This window comes from Myotis lucifugus, unplaced genomic scaffold (assembly GCF_000147115.1).
Source record: "Myotis lucifugus unplaced genomic scaffold, Myoluc2.0 scaffold_155, whole genome shotgun sequence".
Taxonomy (NCBI): domain Eukaryota; kingdom Metazoa; phylum Chordata; class Mammalia; order Chiroptera; family Vespertilionidae; genus Myotis; species Myotis lucifugus.
Window position 1 is genome coordinate 1,500,935 of NW_005871203.1, and position 14,211 is coordinate 1,515,145.

At 51.3% G+C, this 14,211-nt stretch overlaps 1 protein-coding gene across 1 annotated transcript; it reads right to left on the reverse strand.

Moving 5' to 3' along the window:
• Nucleotides 1-12,681: 12,681 nt before the first annotated feature.
• LOC102432121 (ninjurin-1-like) lies at nucleotides 12,682-13,589 on the reverse strand. Its single transcript, XM_014461436.1, is given in 2 exon segments — nucleotides 12,682-13,250; nucleotides 13,253-13,589. Coding segments are annotated over 2 exon segments (906 nt in total).
• Nucleotides 13,590-14,211: the final 622 nt, after the last annotated feature.

Genomic DNA, 14,211 nt, shown 5'->3' on the forward strand with positions numbered 1-14,211 from the left:
TCCAGAGTTGGTTCTGTGCCCTGGCCAGTCTCAAACCAAGGGACCTGGGCTCATCCACCCCTTCCTCTGCATTGGGAAGCATCCCCAGTCTTGCCCAATAGCCCCAGCAAGAAGTTTCCTTCTGCTCCCTGCCCATGGAGGGACAGAGAGCTGGAGAAAATGCTCTGCCACCCTCCCTCAGGGCCTCTGAACCTTTGAGGTCCCTGCTGTGGTCCCTTTCTCACTGCCTTCCACTGATGTTCCCCACTCAAGCCCAGGACAGAGCTCAGCAAACTGCCATCTGGGGCCCAAATCCAGCCCACTGCCTGTCTTTCTAGATAAAGTGTTATTGGAACGACCATGCCCGTTCATTTACATATTGTTTATAACTGCTTTTTCCTTAGGATGGCAGAGTTGAGTAGTGGCAACAGGGACTGCATGGCCCACAAATCCTCCAATTTTTACTACCTGATCCTTTCAAGGAAAACTTTGCCCACTCATGATCTAGGTCCAAGGGGAGTTGTACAGAATTTAATGTTTGCATTTTCCATCTCTGGCTCAATTGACTGATTCACTCATTCAACAAATACTACCTGAGCCCTAGCTGGCTTGGCTCAGTGGATAGAGCGTCAGCCTTCAGACTGAAGGGTCCTGGGTTCGATTCTGGTCAAGGGCACATGCCTGGGTTGCGGGCTTGATCCTCAGTAGGAAATCAATGATTCTTATCATTGATGTTTCTATCTCTCTCTTCCACTCTGAAATCAATAAAAATATATTAAAAACAAACTAACAAACCCCATCAAAAAAACAAAACAAAACAAATGCTACCTGAGTGTCTACTGTACACCGAGCTCTGAGCTGATTGCTATGGATACAGTGATGGACAAGGCAGACATGCTGCAGTCCTCAAGGGAAGCAGAGGACAGGCTGCCCAGCAGCGCACACACACTTCGCTACGACTGTGGCAAGTGTTATAAAGGAAAGGGTGGGGAGCTATGTGGGCCCAGTGCAAGGCTCAAGGACGGCTGCCTGGTGGAAATAATATGTCAGCTGAGACCTCCATGGTGAGTAGGACTTAGTGAGGCCAATGGGATGGGGAGGGGAGAGGACAGAGAATTCTCTAGAGTACAGCCTGGCTGAGGCAGGACAGAGCACGCCCCCACCAGGAATGAAGAGAGGTCCTAGGAGGAGACACGAGGATGAGCTTCAGGAATGGGCAGCCTGGGACAGGACCATCGGTCCACCAGGTGAGAAATTGGGATGTGTCCCTCCTTCTTTGAGACACTAAGGTTTCTCTTCTGCCTCGTACAAAGCTCAATCTAAATTCAGATCCACAAACTGGTTCTAAAGGAGTACTGTCTGTCCCACTGGTGTGGCTTAGTGGTTAAGCATCAACCCATGAACCAAGAGGTTACCAGTTTGAGTCCTGGTCAGGGCAGATGTCCCAGTTTTGGGCTCAGTCCCCACTGGGGGGCATGCAGGAGGCAGCCAATCGATGTTTCTCTCTCATCGATATTTCTATCTCTCTGTCCCTCTCCCTTCCTCTCTCTCTAAAAATCAATAAAAGCATATATATTTATAATACTTGCTTTTTAATTTTTTAAATTTTATTGATTTCAGAGAGGAAGGGAGAGGGAGAGATAGAAACAACAATGATGAAAGAGAATCATTGACTGGCTGCCTCCTGCATGACCCCTACTGGGGATGGAGCCTGAAACCCGGGCATGTGTCCTTGACTGGAATCGAACCCAGGACCCTTCAGTTTGCAGGCTGATGCTCTATCCACTGAGCCAAACCAGCTAGGTCAGTGGTCGGCAAACTCATTAGTCAACAGAGCCAAATATCAACAGTACTTCTTCAAAATAGACTTGCCCAGGCCGAAAACCGACTTCTGCACATGGGCCACGAAGTTTCAATCGCACTGTATGCGCGCCCGCACGTGGTATTTTGTGGAAGAGCCACACTCAAGGGGCCAAAGAGCTGCATGTGACTCTCGAGCCGCAGTTTGCCAACCACTAGGGCAATAAAAGCATATATATATATTTTTAAAGGAGTGCCGTCTGATTTGGAACCACTGGCTATGTGTGCGAATGTAAATATAAGTTAAATTAATTACAATAAAATGTAAGATGTTCAAATTGTGCTGGACAGCCTCATGTGGCCGCCCTGTTGGATAGTGCAGACAAGGAGCACCCCATCATCACAGGGTTCCCCCAGGCAACTCTGGCTGAAGGGAGAATCTGGCTCAAACCTCCATTGAGTCTCAACTGGGATTCAGGCTTTTCCGTTCACAAGCTGTGAGAGCTTAAGCAAGCTATTGGATTTTTCTGAATCTCCATTTTGCCATCTGCAAGATAGGCCCAGACAGTGTTGGCATACTGGAGAGGTGCTCCCTCTACATGGCAACGGTAATAATTTCACTGTGCAGTAGAGTACAAAATCTAAAACCACCCTGAGAATCCCTATCAGGGAGGAAACTGAAAACAAAGTGCTAAGTTGCTGTGGGGGAAGGGAGGCTTGAATCTGCACCGGAGGGAGCAGGCACCTGTGCATGGGAAGAGCAGGAAGGAGGCAGAGAATTTGCACGAAGCTGCGAACTACTCGAGATGGAGCAGTCGGCTGGTGTGGCAGAAGGTCTTTCCAGAACAAGGATGTCTAAAGATCCGTTAGAAGCTCTTTGCAGGCTGAGCTGTAGGCCCACATCCCGAGTCCAGCAATGCCTGTCCCTGAGAAGCCTCAGGAGATTGGAGAGGGGGATGGGGTGGGAGTCCAGGCTGAATTCCCTAAGTGACTGTTCATGGCGTGGAAGAGAGGGCTCACTGAGGCAGCGGGAGGATCCATCGCCATGTTAATTCAGTGAAGAGGACTCAGAATCTCAGGATCCGAGGGGCCCTCGAGAAGACCAGACCAGTTGGAATTCACAGAAATCTTGGGGAAACTTTGGACTTTCACAGGACAGAGAATGGGGGGATTGGGGTCATCTCAGGGCCTGGAGTCCTCTTAGGCATCTGGGTCACACTCTGAACTCTGAGGGCAGGGTCTGAACCTACCCCAGCTTTGTGCAGAGGCTGTGTTCCCATAGATGGGCAGGGTGCTGAAAATACCCATTGGCTTGAACTGGAGGTGAGTTCTTCATTCCTTCACTCAAATAATTGGACAGGCCTATTATGGTTGCATATGTTAGAAAACCCAATCCAAACTAATTCAAGGGGGTAAAAAAGAATGAATGACTTATAGAACAATAATCCAGGGACTGAATCAAATCTGGCTTTCGGGCAAGCTGGGTCAGAGCTCTCGGAACAGAGAAAGGACCAAGTTCTCCCCTCATTGGTCCCACTTTTCAGTTTAACGAGATGGCTGCCAGCAGTTCCAGGCCAACACAAGCTTCCGGATTCCAGAACTAGGGGGCAGGGAGCGCGTTTAGAAGCCCCGGAGACAATCACCTTGTGAGTTGTTGGCTCTGATTGGGTCCCATGCTTATCCCTGAACCATGGGACAGAATGGTCTGACCAGCTTGGGTTCTTACATGCTCCCCATGGGCTGAGCCAGAGAAATTGAGGACCAGGGTCAGTCAAGGGAACTGAGGAACGTAGAGAGAGCTGAGTGGATGCTGGGTGTGGAACAGGGGACATCTTCCATAATGAGCTTACTGAACACCCTGGGCTGGCTGGGGTGCAGCAGAGGGAGGCCGGGCCCACATGAGGCTTACGCTCTAGCAGGAGGATTGACCTCACCTTGATGGCCCTTTGCCTCCCATCCCTGCTGGCTTGGGTCCAGCCCAGAGAGAGGAGTGAAGTTAACTGTCCATTGTTACCGTGACATTTCCTGAGAGCAACAAAGGGCCTTTCACAGTGCGAAAGCAAAACCATGGATGTGTGAGGACCTGGAAGTCACAGAATGTGGTTGTTGAGGTGCCAGATGGAAGATACCCAACGGGTCATGTTCAGAGTTTGGAGCTAAAACAGACACGCTCTTAAAAAATCCATATAAGGCCAGCATTGCAGGTAAACCTTTCGGAGTGAAGGGCTCTGGGCTGGAACTCAGAAACTGAAAACACATGGAAGGTTCTGGAAAAATTAGTGAGCAATGGGGCCAAGTTCTCTTCCAGGTTTCCCTGTCACTCTGGCTGGATGCAGTCCCCAGGGGAACTGAGCCTCAGGGTCCCATCCCTCTCCCTGTCACCAAGACCCCTCCTAAGGGAGAGTGGAGGGAGAGAACAGAGAAAAACCAAGGAACAAAAAGAAGCCTGGAGCACAGAGAGATGGGGTGGGAGATGAGGATGGGGTGTGGGCTTGGCCAACCTTGAAGGAGCCTGAAAACCAAGATGAGCGTCCTCTTTCTCCTGAGAGCCCAGGATGCCCTTGATGGGGTGAAGCCCCGGGGGGCAGGGGTGGGTGCTGTGTGAATTTCCTGGGGCTTCTGTTAAAAATGACCACAAACTGGGCAACTCTGAACAACAGAAATGTATTCTCATTGTTTTGGAGGCTAGAAGTCCAAAATCCAGGTGTCAGCAGGGATGTACTCCCTCTGATGGCTCCAGGGAAGACTCCCTCCTGGCCTCTTCCAGCTCTGATGGCTCCCTAAGGCCTTGCTTTTTGTCTGTTTCCCCCATATTTTTGCTGTCTTCTTCCTTGCTATATACTTAGTGCTGAGAATAGTGCCTGACTCATGGTAAACATTCAAGACATCTTGTGAATGAATGAATGAAAGATGAAACAAAAGAATGAATAAAAGGAAGGAAAGAAGGAAGAAAGAAAGAAACTAACTCACCCTATCATGAGAAAAACTGTGCTGGTACACAGCACCTGGCAGGCAGCAAATCTCCAGACCAGCCATTTTCAGCTGGTGTGCCGTGGGAATTTTTAAAACATACAATACCTGACTACTTAGTCAGTGGCACTGACCTCTTTTCCCTTAGATAGTCGAATAAAAAAATGTCAGCCAACACAACAATAGTAGTCGGGTGTGATTGAATCAAAATTATACCTTTTTTTTTTTTGTCAGATCGGCAAAAAAAGTTTTTTTTTTGGTGTGCCTCAGAATTTTAGTAATTAGTTTATGTGTGTCATGAGATGAAAAGATTGAAAATCACTGCTCTACAGTGATGAGTGATAGGGAGTGGTGAGGTCTGGGGTAAACTGATGTGTTACCATCTAGAGGGGCACCCACTGTCCCACTCCCGCCCACTATTGCCTGCTGTTTAGTTTTTCAGGATTGAATGGGAAAAAGTCTCGTGAGCTGAGAACTCTAGGGCGCTGGTTTGCAGCTCTAGACAGGCGCACAGCAACGAGCCAGTTGCCATCCACCGAAGCACAGAGGCAGCTCTGCTGGGTCCATGGGACCAGGCACTTGTTTACTAGTAGCAGAGGGGCTGGGTTTACAGAAACTGAGAGGTAGGGGGTGAAACATGTGGGCTGAAGCCCTTTGCCCACATACCCGCTGCAGACCCGGTGGGAGGCCCCTTCTCAGCGGGGGTCTCCAGGGCTGCAGGAGGCTTCACCTTTGCCAGGCCCAGCCTGAGCCCGTTCTCACTCCCGGGGTGTGATTTTGTCAGGTGGCAGAAGCTTGTCAGCGCCGACTGCACGTAATCAGATGCACAGATGTTCAAAATTCAGAAAGGTGCTAAAGAGGCTTCTGGGCATTTGAGTGGGGTGGGGGGAAAGAAGCTTCTGGAAATAAAACAAGCTAATCACCAGGACAGTGTGAGGGGCCTTGCTGGGATTGACAGGGGTCCTGCCCATGGGAAGGGTTAGGTCAGGCATGGCCCTCCCTGCATAGCATCGTGAAGGGGCCATAGCAGCCAGCGCCCAGCACGGGGGTTCAACCTGCCCCCCACGTATAAGTCAGGGGGCTTTCCCTCCCCTCCCAGCCCAATGCCTCAGGTGCTGGTAGTTCATCCCCCCTTCACTCACTCACTGCCTCATTCATTTCTCAGCACGCATGCGCTTCCATGTACCACGGTTCTGGTGCTGCGGGGATGGCAGGGAGCAAGAGGCACAGGTCTGCCCTCCGGCTCTGTCATCGAGCGGCTCAGATGGAAAATATGTGAGTGTGCAATGCAAGGTCGGGAACTGGGGGAGCCCCTTGCCCCGGTTCAGCACCTGCCTGCCTCAGTCCTCTCAGCTCTCCACAAACACTACTGTCTCTTCTCTTTCACCATAGACCTTGAAGGTCCATACCAACAAAGCCAAGTTGTTCACCACCAAACCTGGGCGCCCCTTCCTAGATACTGGAGAGGGGGTGCGCTGTTCCAGTGAGGGAACAGGTTGCCTTCTTAGGGGGGCTGTGGGTGTGAGGGCTAGCTGGTGTTGCCTCCTCTTAAAAACACATAAAAGGAATAAAAGCAAAGAAAAGGCAAGGATTGCATATCAGGGGTTGTATCAAGCAGGAGGGAGGGTTCTATCCTGCCACACATTTATGACCGTTTGGAATCATACATCTTGTTAACAGCCATCTTCTCCACTTGCTTGAAATGATCACACTAACATTGGGTGCTTCTATGTGCTGGACATTCTTCTAAATACTTTATATTTTATTTATTCATTTAAGTCTAATAAGACCCTATGAGGAAGGGACTATCATGATCTCCTGTTTATAGTAAAGGAAATTCAGGCACAGAGAGGCTAAGTAAGGTGCCCAAAGACACACAGCTGGAAAGAGGAGGAGTCTGGGATGTGAACACAGGCCCCAGGTCCTACGTTCTTAATCACTGGACTACATTGCTCTTTGGAGAAGTGAGGGCAGGGACCATGCCTGCTTGCTCAGCATAGGGTTCCTAGCTTCTGGCTTGGAGTACCTATTTGTGAAATGAATGAATGAAGTCACTTTTACCAGGGGGGCTGCTGCCTACTTCTGTGAGGGGCCACTAGGCTGCCTGGGCTGTTTTTGTTTTAATTTGTGTTTGGCAAGTGCTTAGCTCTTGGCATATGGAAGTTAACTCAGAAAATGTCCAGTGAATGAATATGATCTAATGAGTAAAAAGGGCACGAGGGAGAGAGTGGGTGATTCTGAAGTTGCACGGGCCTAAGAGGCAAAGAGAGAGAGGGACCGAGCCCCGAGGACCTCACTATATCCCAGCAGCTCCAAAGAGCAGCGGTGAAGTCCTAGGCTTGAGGCCGGATCCATGGGACATGGTGAGCACCCGGAGGCCCCTGTTTATTCTCTGTGTTTCAGAACGCGGTGTGCCATGGGCATTCAGCAGGTGGCAGCTCTGTGTGGTCCTGTGTTCCTGCACACCACATGCATGCGGTCGTTGCTGCATTTAGCCAGATTACTGGTTCTGAGAGCACTGGTCCTGAGCCCTCCCAGGACCTTGTCAAGTTTGCACCAAAGTGCTGTGAAGCTCAGTGTCCTCATCATCTTTTCTGCAGGTGCTGGGCTAAACGAGATAAAGCAACAAAGCTGCCAGCGCAGGGCGAGGCCTGCAGGGGACCCTTCCTATAAGTGGGAAGACACTGGTCTCTGTAGGTATCTGGGTATCAATTTACACACAGACGAGGCCAGTGGTGTCCTCAGGAGCCATGCAACGGAAAAGAGAAAAGGAAGTTTTCCACCTTCATCTTTATGTTTGTTTTAATTTCTAAAGAAATGTGCTGAGGATGGGATGACACGGTGTTAATTCTGGAGGTTTCTTTTTCACTTTAGGCTCTTTCCTGCAAAACCCCACAACCCAGAGCAGTGGTAGCCAGAGCCGGCAGGGCTGCTGGGAGAGTCCTGCCTTTGGAAGGACGTGGGACCCAGCGTCGTGTCTGGACCCGTGATATTTGACTCTGGTAAGTGCACAGACTGTTCTAGGGTGGGCTTGGGTGGGTTCTGGTCTTTTCCAACAGGAAGAGGATTTTTGCTTTCTTTTGGGTGTGGTTGAGTGGCCTGAAGGGGCCAGGTCTGGAGTTGCCCCTCCTCCCATAGAACCATCTCTACTTGCTTGTTTTTGTAAACATTGGCAAAACCACTGGGCCGGAGTCAGGAAACCAATGACAGTGCCATTCACTCATCTAGCCCTTCATTCGTTTCTGATGTTTACTATCGGATACATGGGAAGGAAGATCACAAAAGGTGCCTGGAAACAAAGAAAATCCTCATGGTTATGCCACTAAGTTTAAATGAGCAAAATGCTTGCATTTTCAGAAATGGTATAGCTGGAGGCATTAGGTTGTTAGCAAGGACATGGACAACAGAAGCCTTGTATCACCAGGGGTGTTTGATGGGGCCATTAGCACATAAGACAGCAGGTAAGGATCCTCAGCCTTTACCTCCTGGCCGGCCAGAGGATGGTGTGACCCCGCCCCACTGCTCCAAGACAGGGAAGGGGATGTGCTGGTAGCTAGTGCAGGATGGGACCAGAGGGCAGGTGAGGAAGTTACCGTCAGCAGTGACTGAGGGACACTGACTCTTTGTGCTTTGGACATGAAGGGAGGTGAAGGTCTGCTGGGGTGGCCCACAAGGGCACGTCCCCTCGCCCTGCCCATGCCAGCACACACCAGCCAACCGGCTCCCACCTGCCAGGGTGGCATGTCTTTGTCCAAGGCCTTTTTGTGTCAGATTTGGCATACTTGGGCAGGGAGGCTGAAGTGCTGGGGATCAAGGCCCTCCCTCCCCCCCCACCCCCCCGTCGGGACTAGTCCTCTGCTACAGACAGGACTGGTGCCTGAACCTGCCTGGGACAACTCCCAATGTCCCAGCTTCATTAAGTTTGGTCACTCGGGTGGTAGCTGGTTCAAGGTGCCCTGCATTCAAATTCTTGCTTCCAGGTCTTCTTCTAGAAGCTCACTGTCTGCCCACAGGACTCTTTTTATTTTTTTAATTTTGTTTTATTGCTTAAAATATTACAAAGAGTAGTACATATGTCTCCTTTCCATATGACTCTTAAACAAGGAAGACAGATCATAAGCTAAAGGGGGAGCCAGGGCTTGGCCTAGAAAGAGCAAACACCTTTATTTGGGATTATTTGCCTGTAGGGGACTCTGCAATGCAGGAAACTTTGGGAGGAATTCAGAAATATTGATTGAGTGCTTCTTCTGTGAGTGTTGGGAAGGGGAGGCAAGAGGTGGCCCCTTAGTCATGGGGCCGGGGATGGCTTCGCTGAGTAAAGCTGCAAAGCACAGGGAGGGAACAGTGTTCCAGGCAGAGGGCCCAGCATGGGCTCAAGCACTGAGGGAGGGATGAGTGTGGAGGGCCACACAAGCTTGTGTGACCTGTGCCTCGTGAGCGAGGTGGGGAGGTGGGAGATGAGATGCAGGGAGGGGAGGTCCCGGGGATCTGATTGAGAAACACTGTGTGCGGCGTTGCTGGTGATGGGCTTTAGCAGGCCCCCTGCCATGGCCAGATTACGTTCTGAAGAGATCACTCAGGCTACTGTGTGTGATCCAGTCAGAGTTAATCTGAAGATCCCTTCCTGCCTCTCCCCTCCACTCCCGCCCACCGGGACCCTCCGCCTGGAGCCAGGAGCAGGAAGGCCGGGGCAGAAGTGACTGTCATTCCCTGAGCCAGCCACCTTGCCAGTCACCTTGCTGTTTCCAAAAGCACTTTACCTCTGGGTCAGGTCTGGGAGAATGAAAGGGGCTCCGCGCGGCCTTATATAACAGTTGGACTTCCCTCTGGGCTGGAAACGGCTCCTGTCAGCCCATCAGCCCCCGAGAGCACTCCTTGGATCTGATAAACAGACGCTGGCAAATGGGAGGTTTGAAGGTGGTGCCAAGCTCTGTGGTTTGGACGGTCCTGTGAGGGAAACAATCGAAGCAGCTAACCATCTGCAGGAGGGGAAGTGGGGAACTCGCTGAGACACAAAGAGGCAGTGTGGGCACAGGCAGGCAGCGGGTGCCACCAGCCCGCCCAGCAGGCCAGCCCATTGATTCACTTCCGGTGGTGCCTCCTTCGGAGGTAAAGGGGGCTCCAGGAGTGGGGTGGGAAGGAAGACTGGTGGGTGATTTCGTAGAGAGCTTTTGGGGACAGTAAGCTGTCCTTCACGTTTGATGATGTGACATAGAAGCTGTAAAGCCTTTGCTTGTGTGCCATTTGGATGGTTGTGAACTGAGTGAGGCATCTTCCCTCACCCAGACTTCCTGTGGCCCAATCTGCCGAAGCCTGGCTGAGGGTCCCCGCTTCGGCTGGTTAGGAGGTTGTGGAACCACAGAGACCCCACTCGGCATTCTTCTAGGACCGAGGACAGGGTCACCTGCAGGTGCGGGTTGGCTGGCGCTGGGCTCTGCTCGGTTCCTTCAGAGCCCTCTTCTCTAAGGTCCCGGCACTAATGACATTTTGGGCAAATACTTCCTCACTGTGGGATGTTCAGCAGCATCTGCCCTCTACCCACTGGGGGTGGAATCATCGGTTGAGAACCACTGCGTAGAGGACCACCTGGGACGACCTGAATGCCATCTGCTTCCCTCTCATCCCATTTCTTCACCTGTGTCAAGGTCATCGTGCCTGAATTCTCATTCATGGTCAGGATGCTCTCACCCAGGACTCTCCTGCGTGGGGGGTTGGGAGACCCTCTTCAGGTGGCCCCAGCAGGTTGCCGGACACACAAGAGAATTGCGAATCCCCTGGACCGAGCTGGGGCTTTGAGCAAACATTCAGATGGTTTCTTCCTATCATTCTCACGGACTGAAACGGGGCCATGGCTTGAAGCTGATGATACCCACGGACCATGCCAAAGCCAGCACGGAGAGCAGGCTGGAAATTTCAGAAACAAGGTTTTCTTGCAAGAGCACCATTGCTCGTATTGGAGATGAGGTAGGGGAAGGACCGGAAGCTCTGCTTCTGGTGGAGTGGCATTCCCAACACCGAAACTGGCCTTGAAGACGAAGAGATAAAGTGTTGCTAAGACCTTATTGAAAGGATGCGTCCCTGAGGAGCGGTGGGCCTGCATCCCGCCTGCCGCTCTTCCCGAGGGCAAAGCACCAGTGCCGTCTCTCCGGGGGAAGCTGGGTGTGTTGGGTTTTGTCTAACATCTTGGAATGATTCATTTATTCTTCTGCTCTCAGTAAAACCCACTGGCCTTGCGAGGACCTTCCCATCATCACAGAACTCTGTTTTGTATAAAATAAATTGGTTCCGTTGGCGTCTGATTCATCTCCACTGAATGCAGCAAAAATTGTGTTTTGTGAGAAATAGTTGCTGTCCAGTAAGCAGGGAGAGGCTTCTCTTAACAACGCCTTCTGCCCTTTGAAAACAGGAAGTTACAGCTGCCAAAAGCAAATGAGTTCCGCGCAGGCGGGTCCAGCTCCAGACCCCACCCTGGTGCCCACCTGTGGGCTGCAGGTCTGCCTGCCCAGCCTTCTCACCCGCTCTTGACACCTCGGGCGATTAAGCCTCTGTCCACTCAGCCCTCCTTTTTGGCCCAACCTTTCTGGTGCCAATAATGTCCCTGTTCTTATGCAGAGAACACGTCTATCTTCCCCCTCATCTCTCCTCTTGGCTCCTCTCTTAATCTTCGGATTGCAAGTGTGCACTCTGAGTGTGCTTTTTCCTCAGATAAGTTGAAAAAAGGAGGCAGGTGCCAGAGGTTTCTAGCCAGCACTGGAAATTCTTTTTTCTGGGCTTGGTATTGAAAAGGAGCACTGTTTTATGGTTCTTTTTTTTAAAAAAAATTCTTTATTGTTGAAAGTTTTACATATGTCTCCTTTTCCCCCCATTGACCTCTCCCCGCCCGCTCCTGTCTCCCAGCCCATGCTCCCACCTCCCTAGTGTCTGTGTCCATTGGTCATGCTCATATGTATGGGTACAAGTCCTTTGGTTGATCTCTTACTCCCCTCACCCTCCCCTGCCTTCCCTCTGAGGTTTTACAGTCTGTTCGGTGCTTCTGTGTCTCTGGATCTGTTTTTGTTCATCAGTTTATGTTGTTCATTATATTCCACAAATGAGTGAGATCGTGTGATAGTTATCTTTCTCCAACTGGTTTATTTCACTTAGCATAATGCTCTCCAGGTCCACGCATGTTGTTGCAAATGGTAAGAACTCTTTCTTTTTTAGAGCAGCATTGTATTCCATTGTATAGATGTACCACAGTTTTTAATCCACTCATTTGCTGATGGGCACTTAGGCTGTTTCCAAATCTTAGCTATGGTGAATTGTGTTGCTATGAACATAGGGGTGCATATATTCTTTCTGATTGGTATTTCTGATTTCTTGGGATATATTCCTGGAAGTGGGATTACTGGGTCAAATGGGAGTTTCTTTTTAAATTTTTTTTTCAATCCTCACCAGAGGATATATGTTTATTGATTTTAGAGAGAGGAAGGGAGAGAGAAAGAGAGAGAGAACCATCAATTGATTGCCTCCCATACTGGCCCCACTGGGGATTAAATCTGCAACCTGGGTCTGTGCCCTGACCAGAATCCAGCTGCAACCTTGGTGTATCGGGACTGCACTCTGACCAACCGAGTCACTGGCCAGCTCCAGTGATCTGTTGACAGTCAGCACAGTGTGTGCAGGGAGGCTCCCAAGAGAGCAGACGATGACCTGCAGTGTGACCCTGGGCCATGGCCTCGGGGCCTGGGCTGTGGGAGCTCTTTAACCCATTCTTCTATAAAAATAAGACACTGGGGCACTGGAGACCCAAGACCCTGGTCTGGGACCTGACTGGAGATGCCAGGTGCCAAGGAGCAGCCCAAGCTCCCAGCCTTGGAGAAGGCGCCTGAGGTGTGAACAGGGCCAGGCCCGGGAGGGAGGCTGTGCTGGAAGGAGCATTCATTTTATTGGTCATTCATGCTTAGAAAAGTGGGGCTGGTGGAAGGTGGGCACATGGCCCACGGTCATGGCAGAGCCACGGGGGGAGCTGCTGGTCCAATGTCTAGGGTAGGAAGGGCAGGGGCCCCAGGCCCTCCAGAGGTGCTTAGCTGAGGGGGGCATCTCCTTGTCCTTCTGGAAATACCCCAAGACTAAGGCTGGCCCTGGCCCCTCCCTGCCCTCCTCAGGTCTGCTGCCTGTCTGTGCCAGCCATGGCCCTCCTTGGGGGTCTAGTTCTCTGGGCCTCGCTGCCCCTGCTTCAGGGGGAGGAGCCACGGATGGAGCAGGACTCACACTGGCGAGTATCCTCCCGTCCAGTCCTGGCTCTGGCGTTCTCAGGGGTGCAGTGCACAGGCAGGTGGCCCAAGGTCGAGGCAGCTCCTGGGGTTTGTGTGGCTGTGGCCGGCACAGGCTGGGCATCAGAGCCCACTGCCAGGGCACCAGGTCCACCACAGGCTTCTGGACGCCGAAGGCCGTGATGAAGATGTTGACCAGGACGATGATGAAGAAGAGGCTGGTGGCCAGGCTGTTGAGGAAGTCAACTTGGTGTGCTTGGCTGGGTTGTTGAGGTTGTACCTGACCAGGAAGATGAGCAGCACGCCCACGCAGATCTGCAGCACCAGGAAGGTGGAGATGAGCACCACCAGGGGCACAAAGAAGCCAAAGCCGGGGCCCTGGTGGATGACTGCCTTCGGCTGCAAGGTGTTGGCCATCAGCAGGGTGATGTCCAGCATGCTCTCTGCGGTACTCTTCTTGTTGGTGTAATGGTTCACTTTGATGGGCCTGTTCCTGCCCCAGCGTGTTGGTGGGGCGTCCGGGGCACTGGGCAAGTCCAACCGCAGGTCACTGTTGAGCTCATAGCCCTGGGGGGCTGAGTCCATGGTGCACATGGCCGCCACTGCCTCACTAAGTCTGAGACTGCCCGCTCCCCACTGGGGGTCCATTTTTAATTTTTTGAGGAAACTCCATACTGTTTTCCACAGTGGCTGCACCAGTCTGCATTCCCACCAGCAGTGCACAAGGGTTCCCTTTTCTCCACATCCTCGCCAGCACTTGTCGTTTGTTCATGGTAGCCATTCTGACAGGTGTGAGATGGTACCTCATTGTTGTTTTGATTTGCATTTCTCGGATATTAGTGGCTTTGAGCATGTCTCCTGGCCTTCTGTATGTCCACTTCTGAAAAGTGTCTATTTAGGTCCTCTGTCCATTTTTTGAGTGGATTGTTTATCTTCCTTTTGTTCAGTTGTATGAGTTCCCTGTAAATTATGGAGATTAAACCCTTATTGGATGTAACATTGGCAAATATGCTCTCCCATGCAGTGGGCTTGTTTTATGATTCTTGAGCACAAGTTTCTGGCCCAAGAAGCTTCCCGAAATTTACTCTGTTGCAGGTGAACAGAAACCCTATGCGAACTGCCTCAGGTAAAGAGGGAACTTATTGGCTCATATTGTTGAAAAGGCCTGTGGCTTCAGCTGGACCCGGAGCTCAAAGGTGCCATCAGC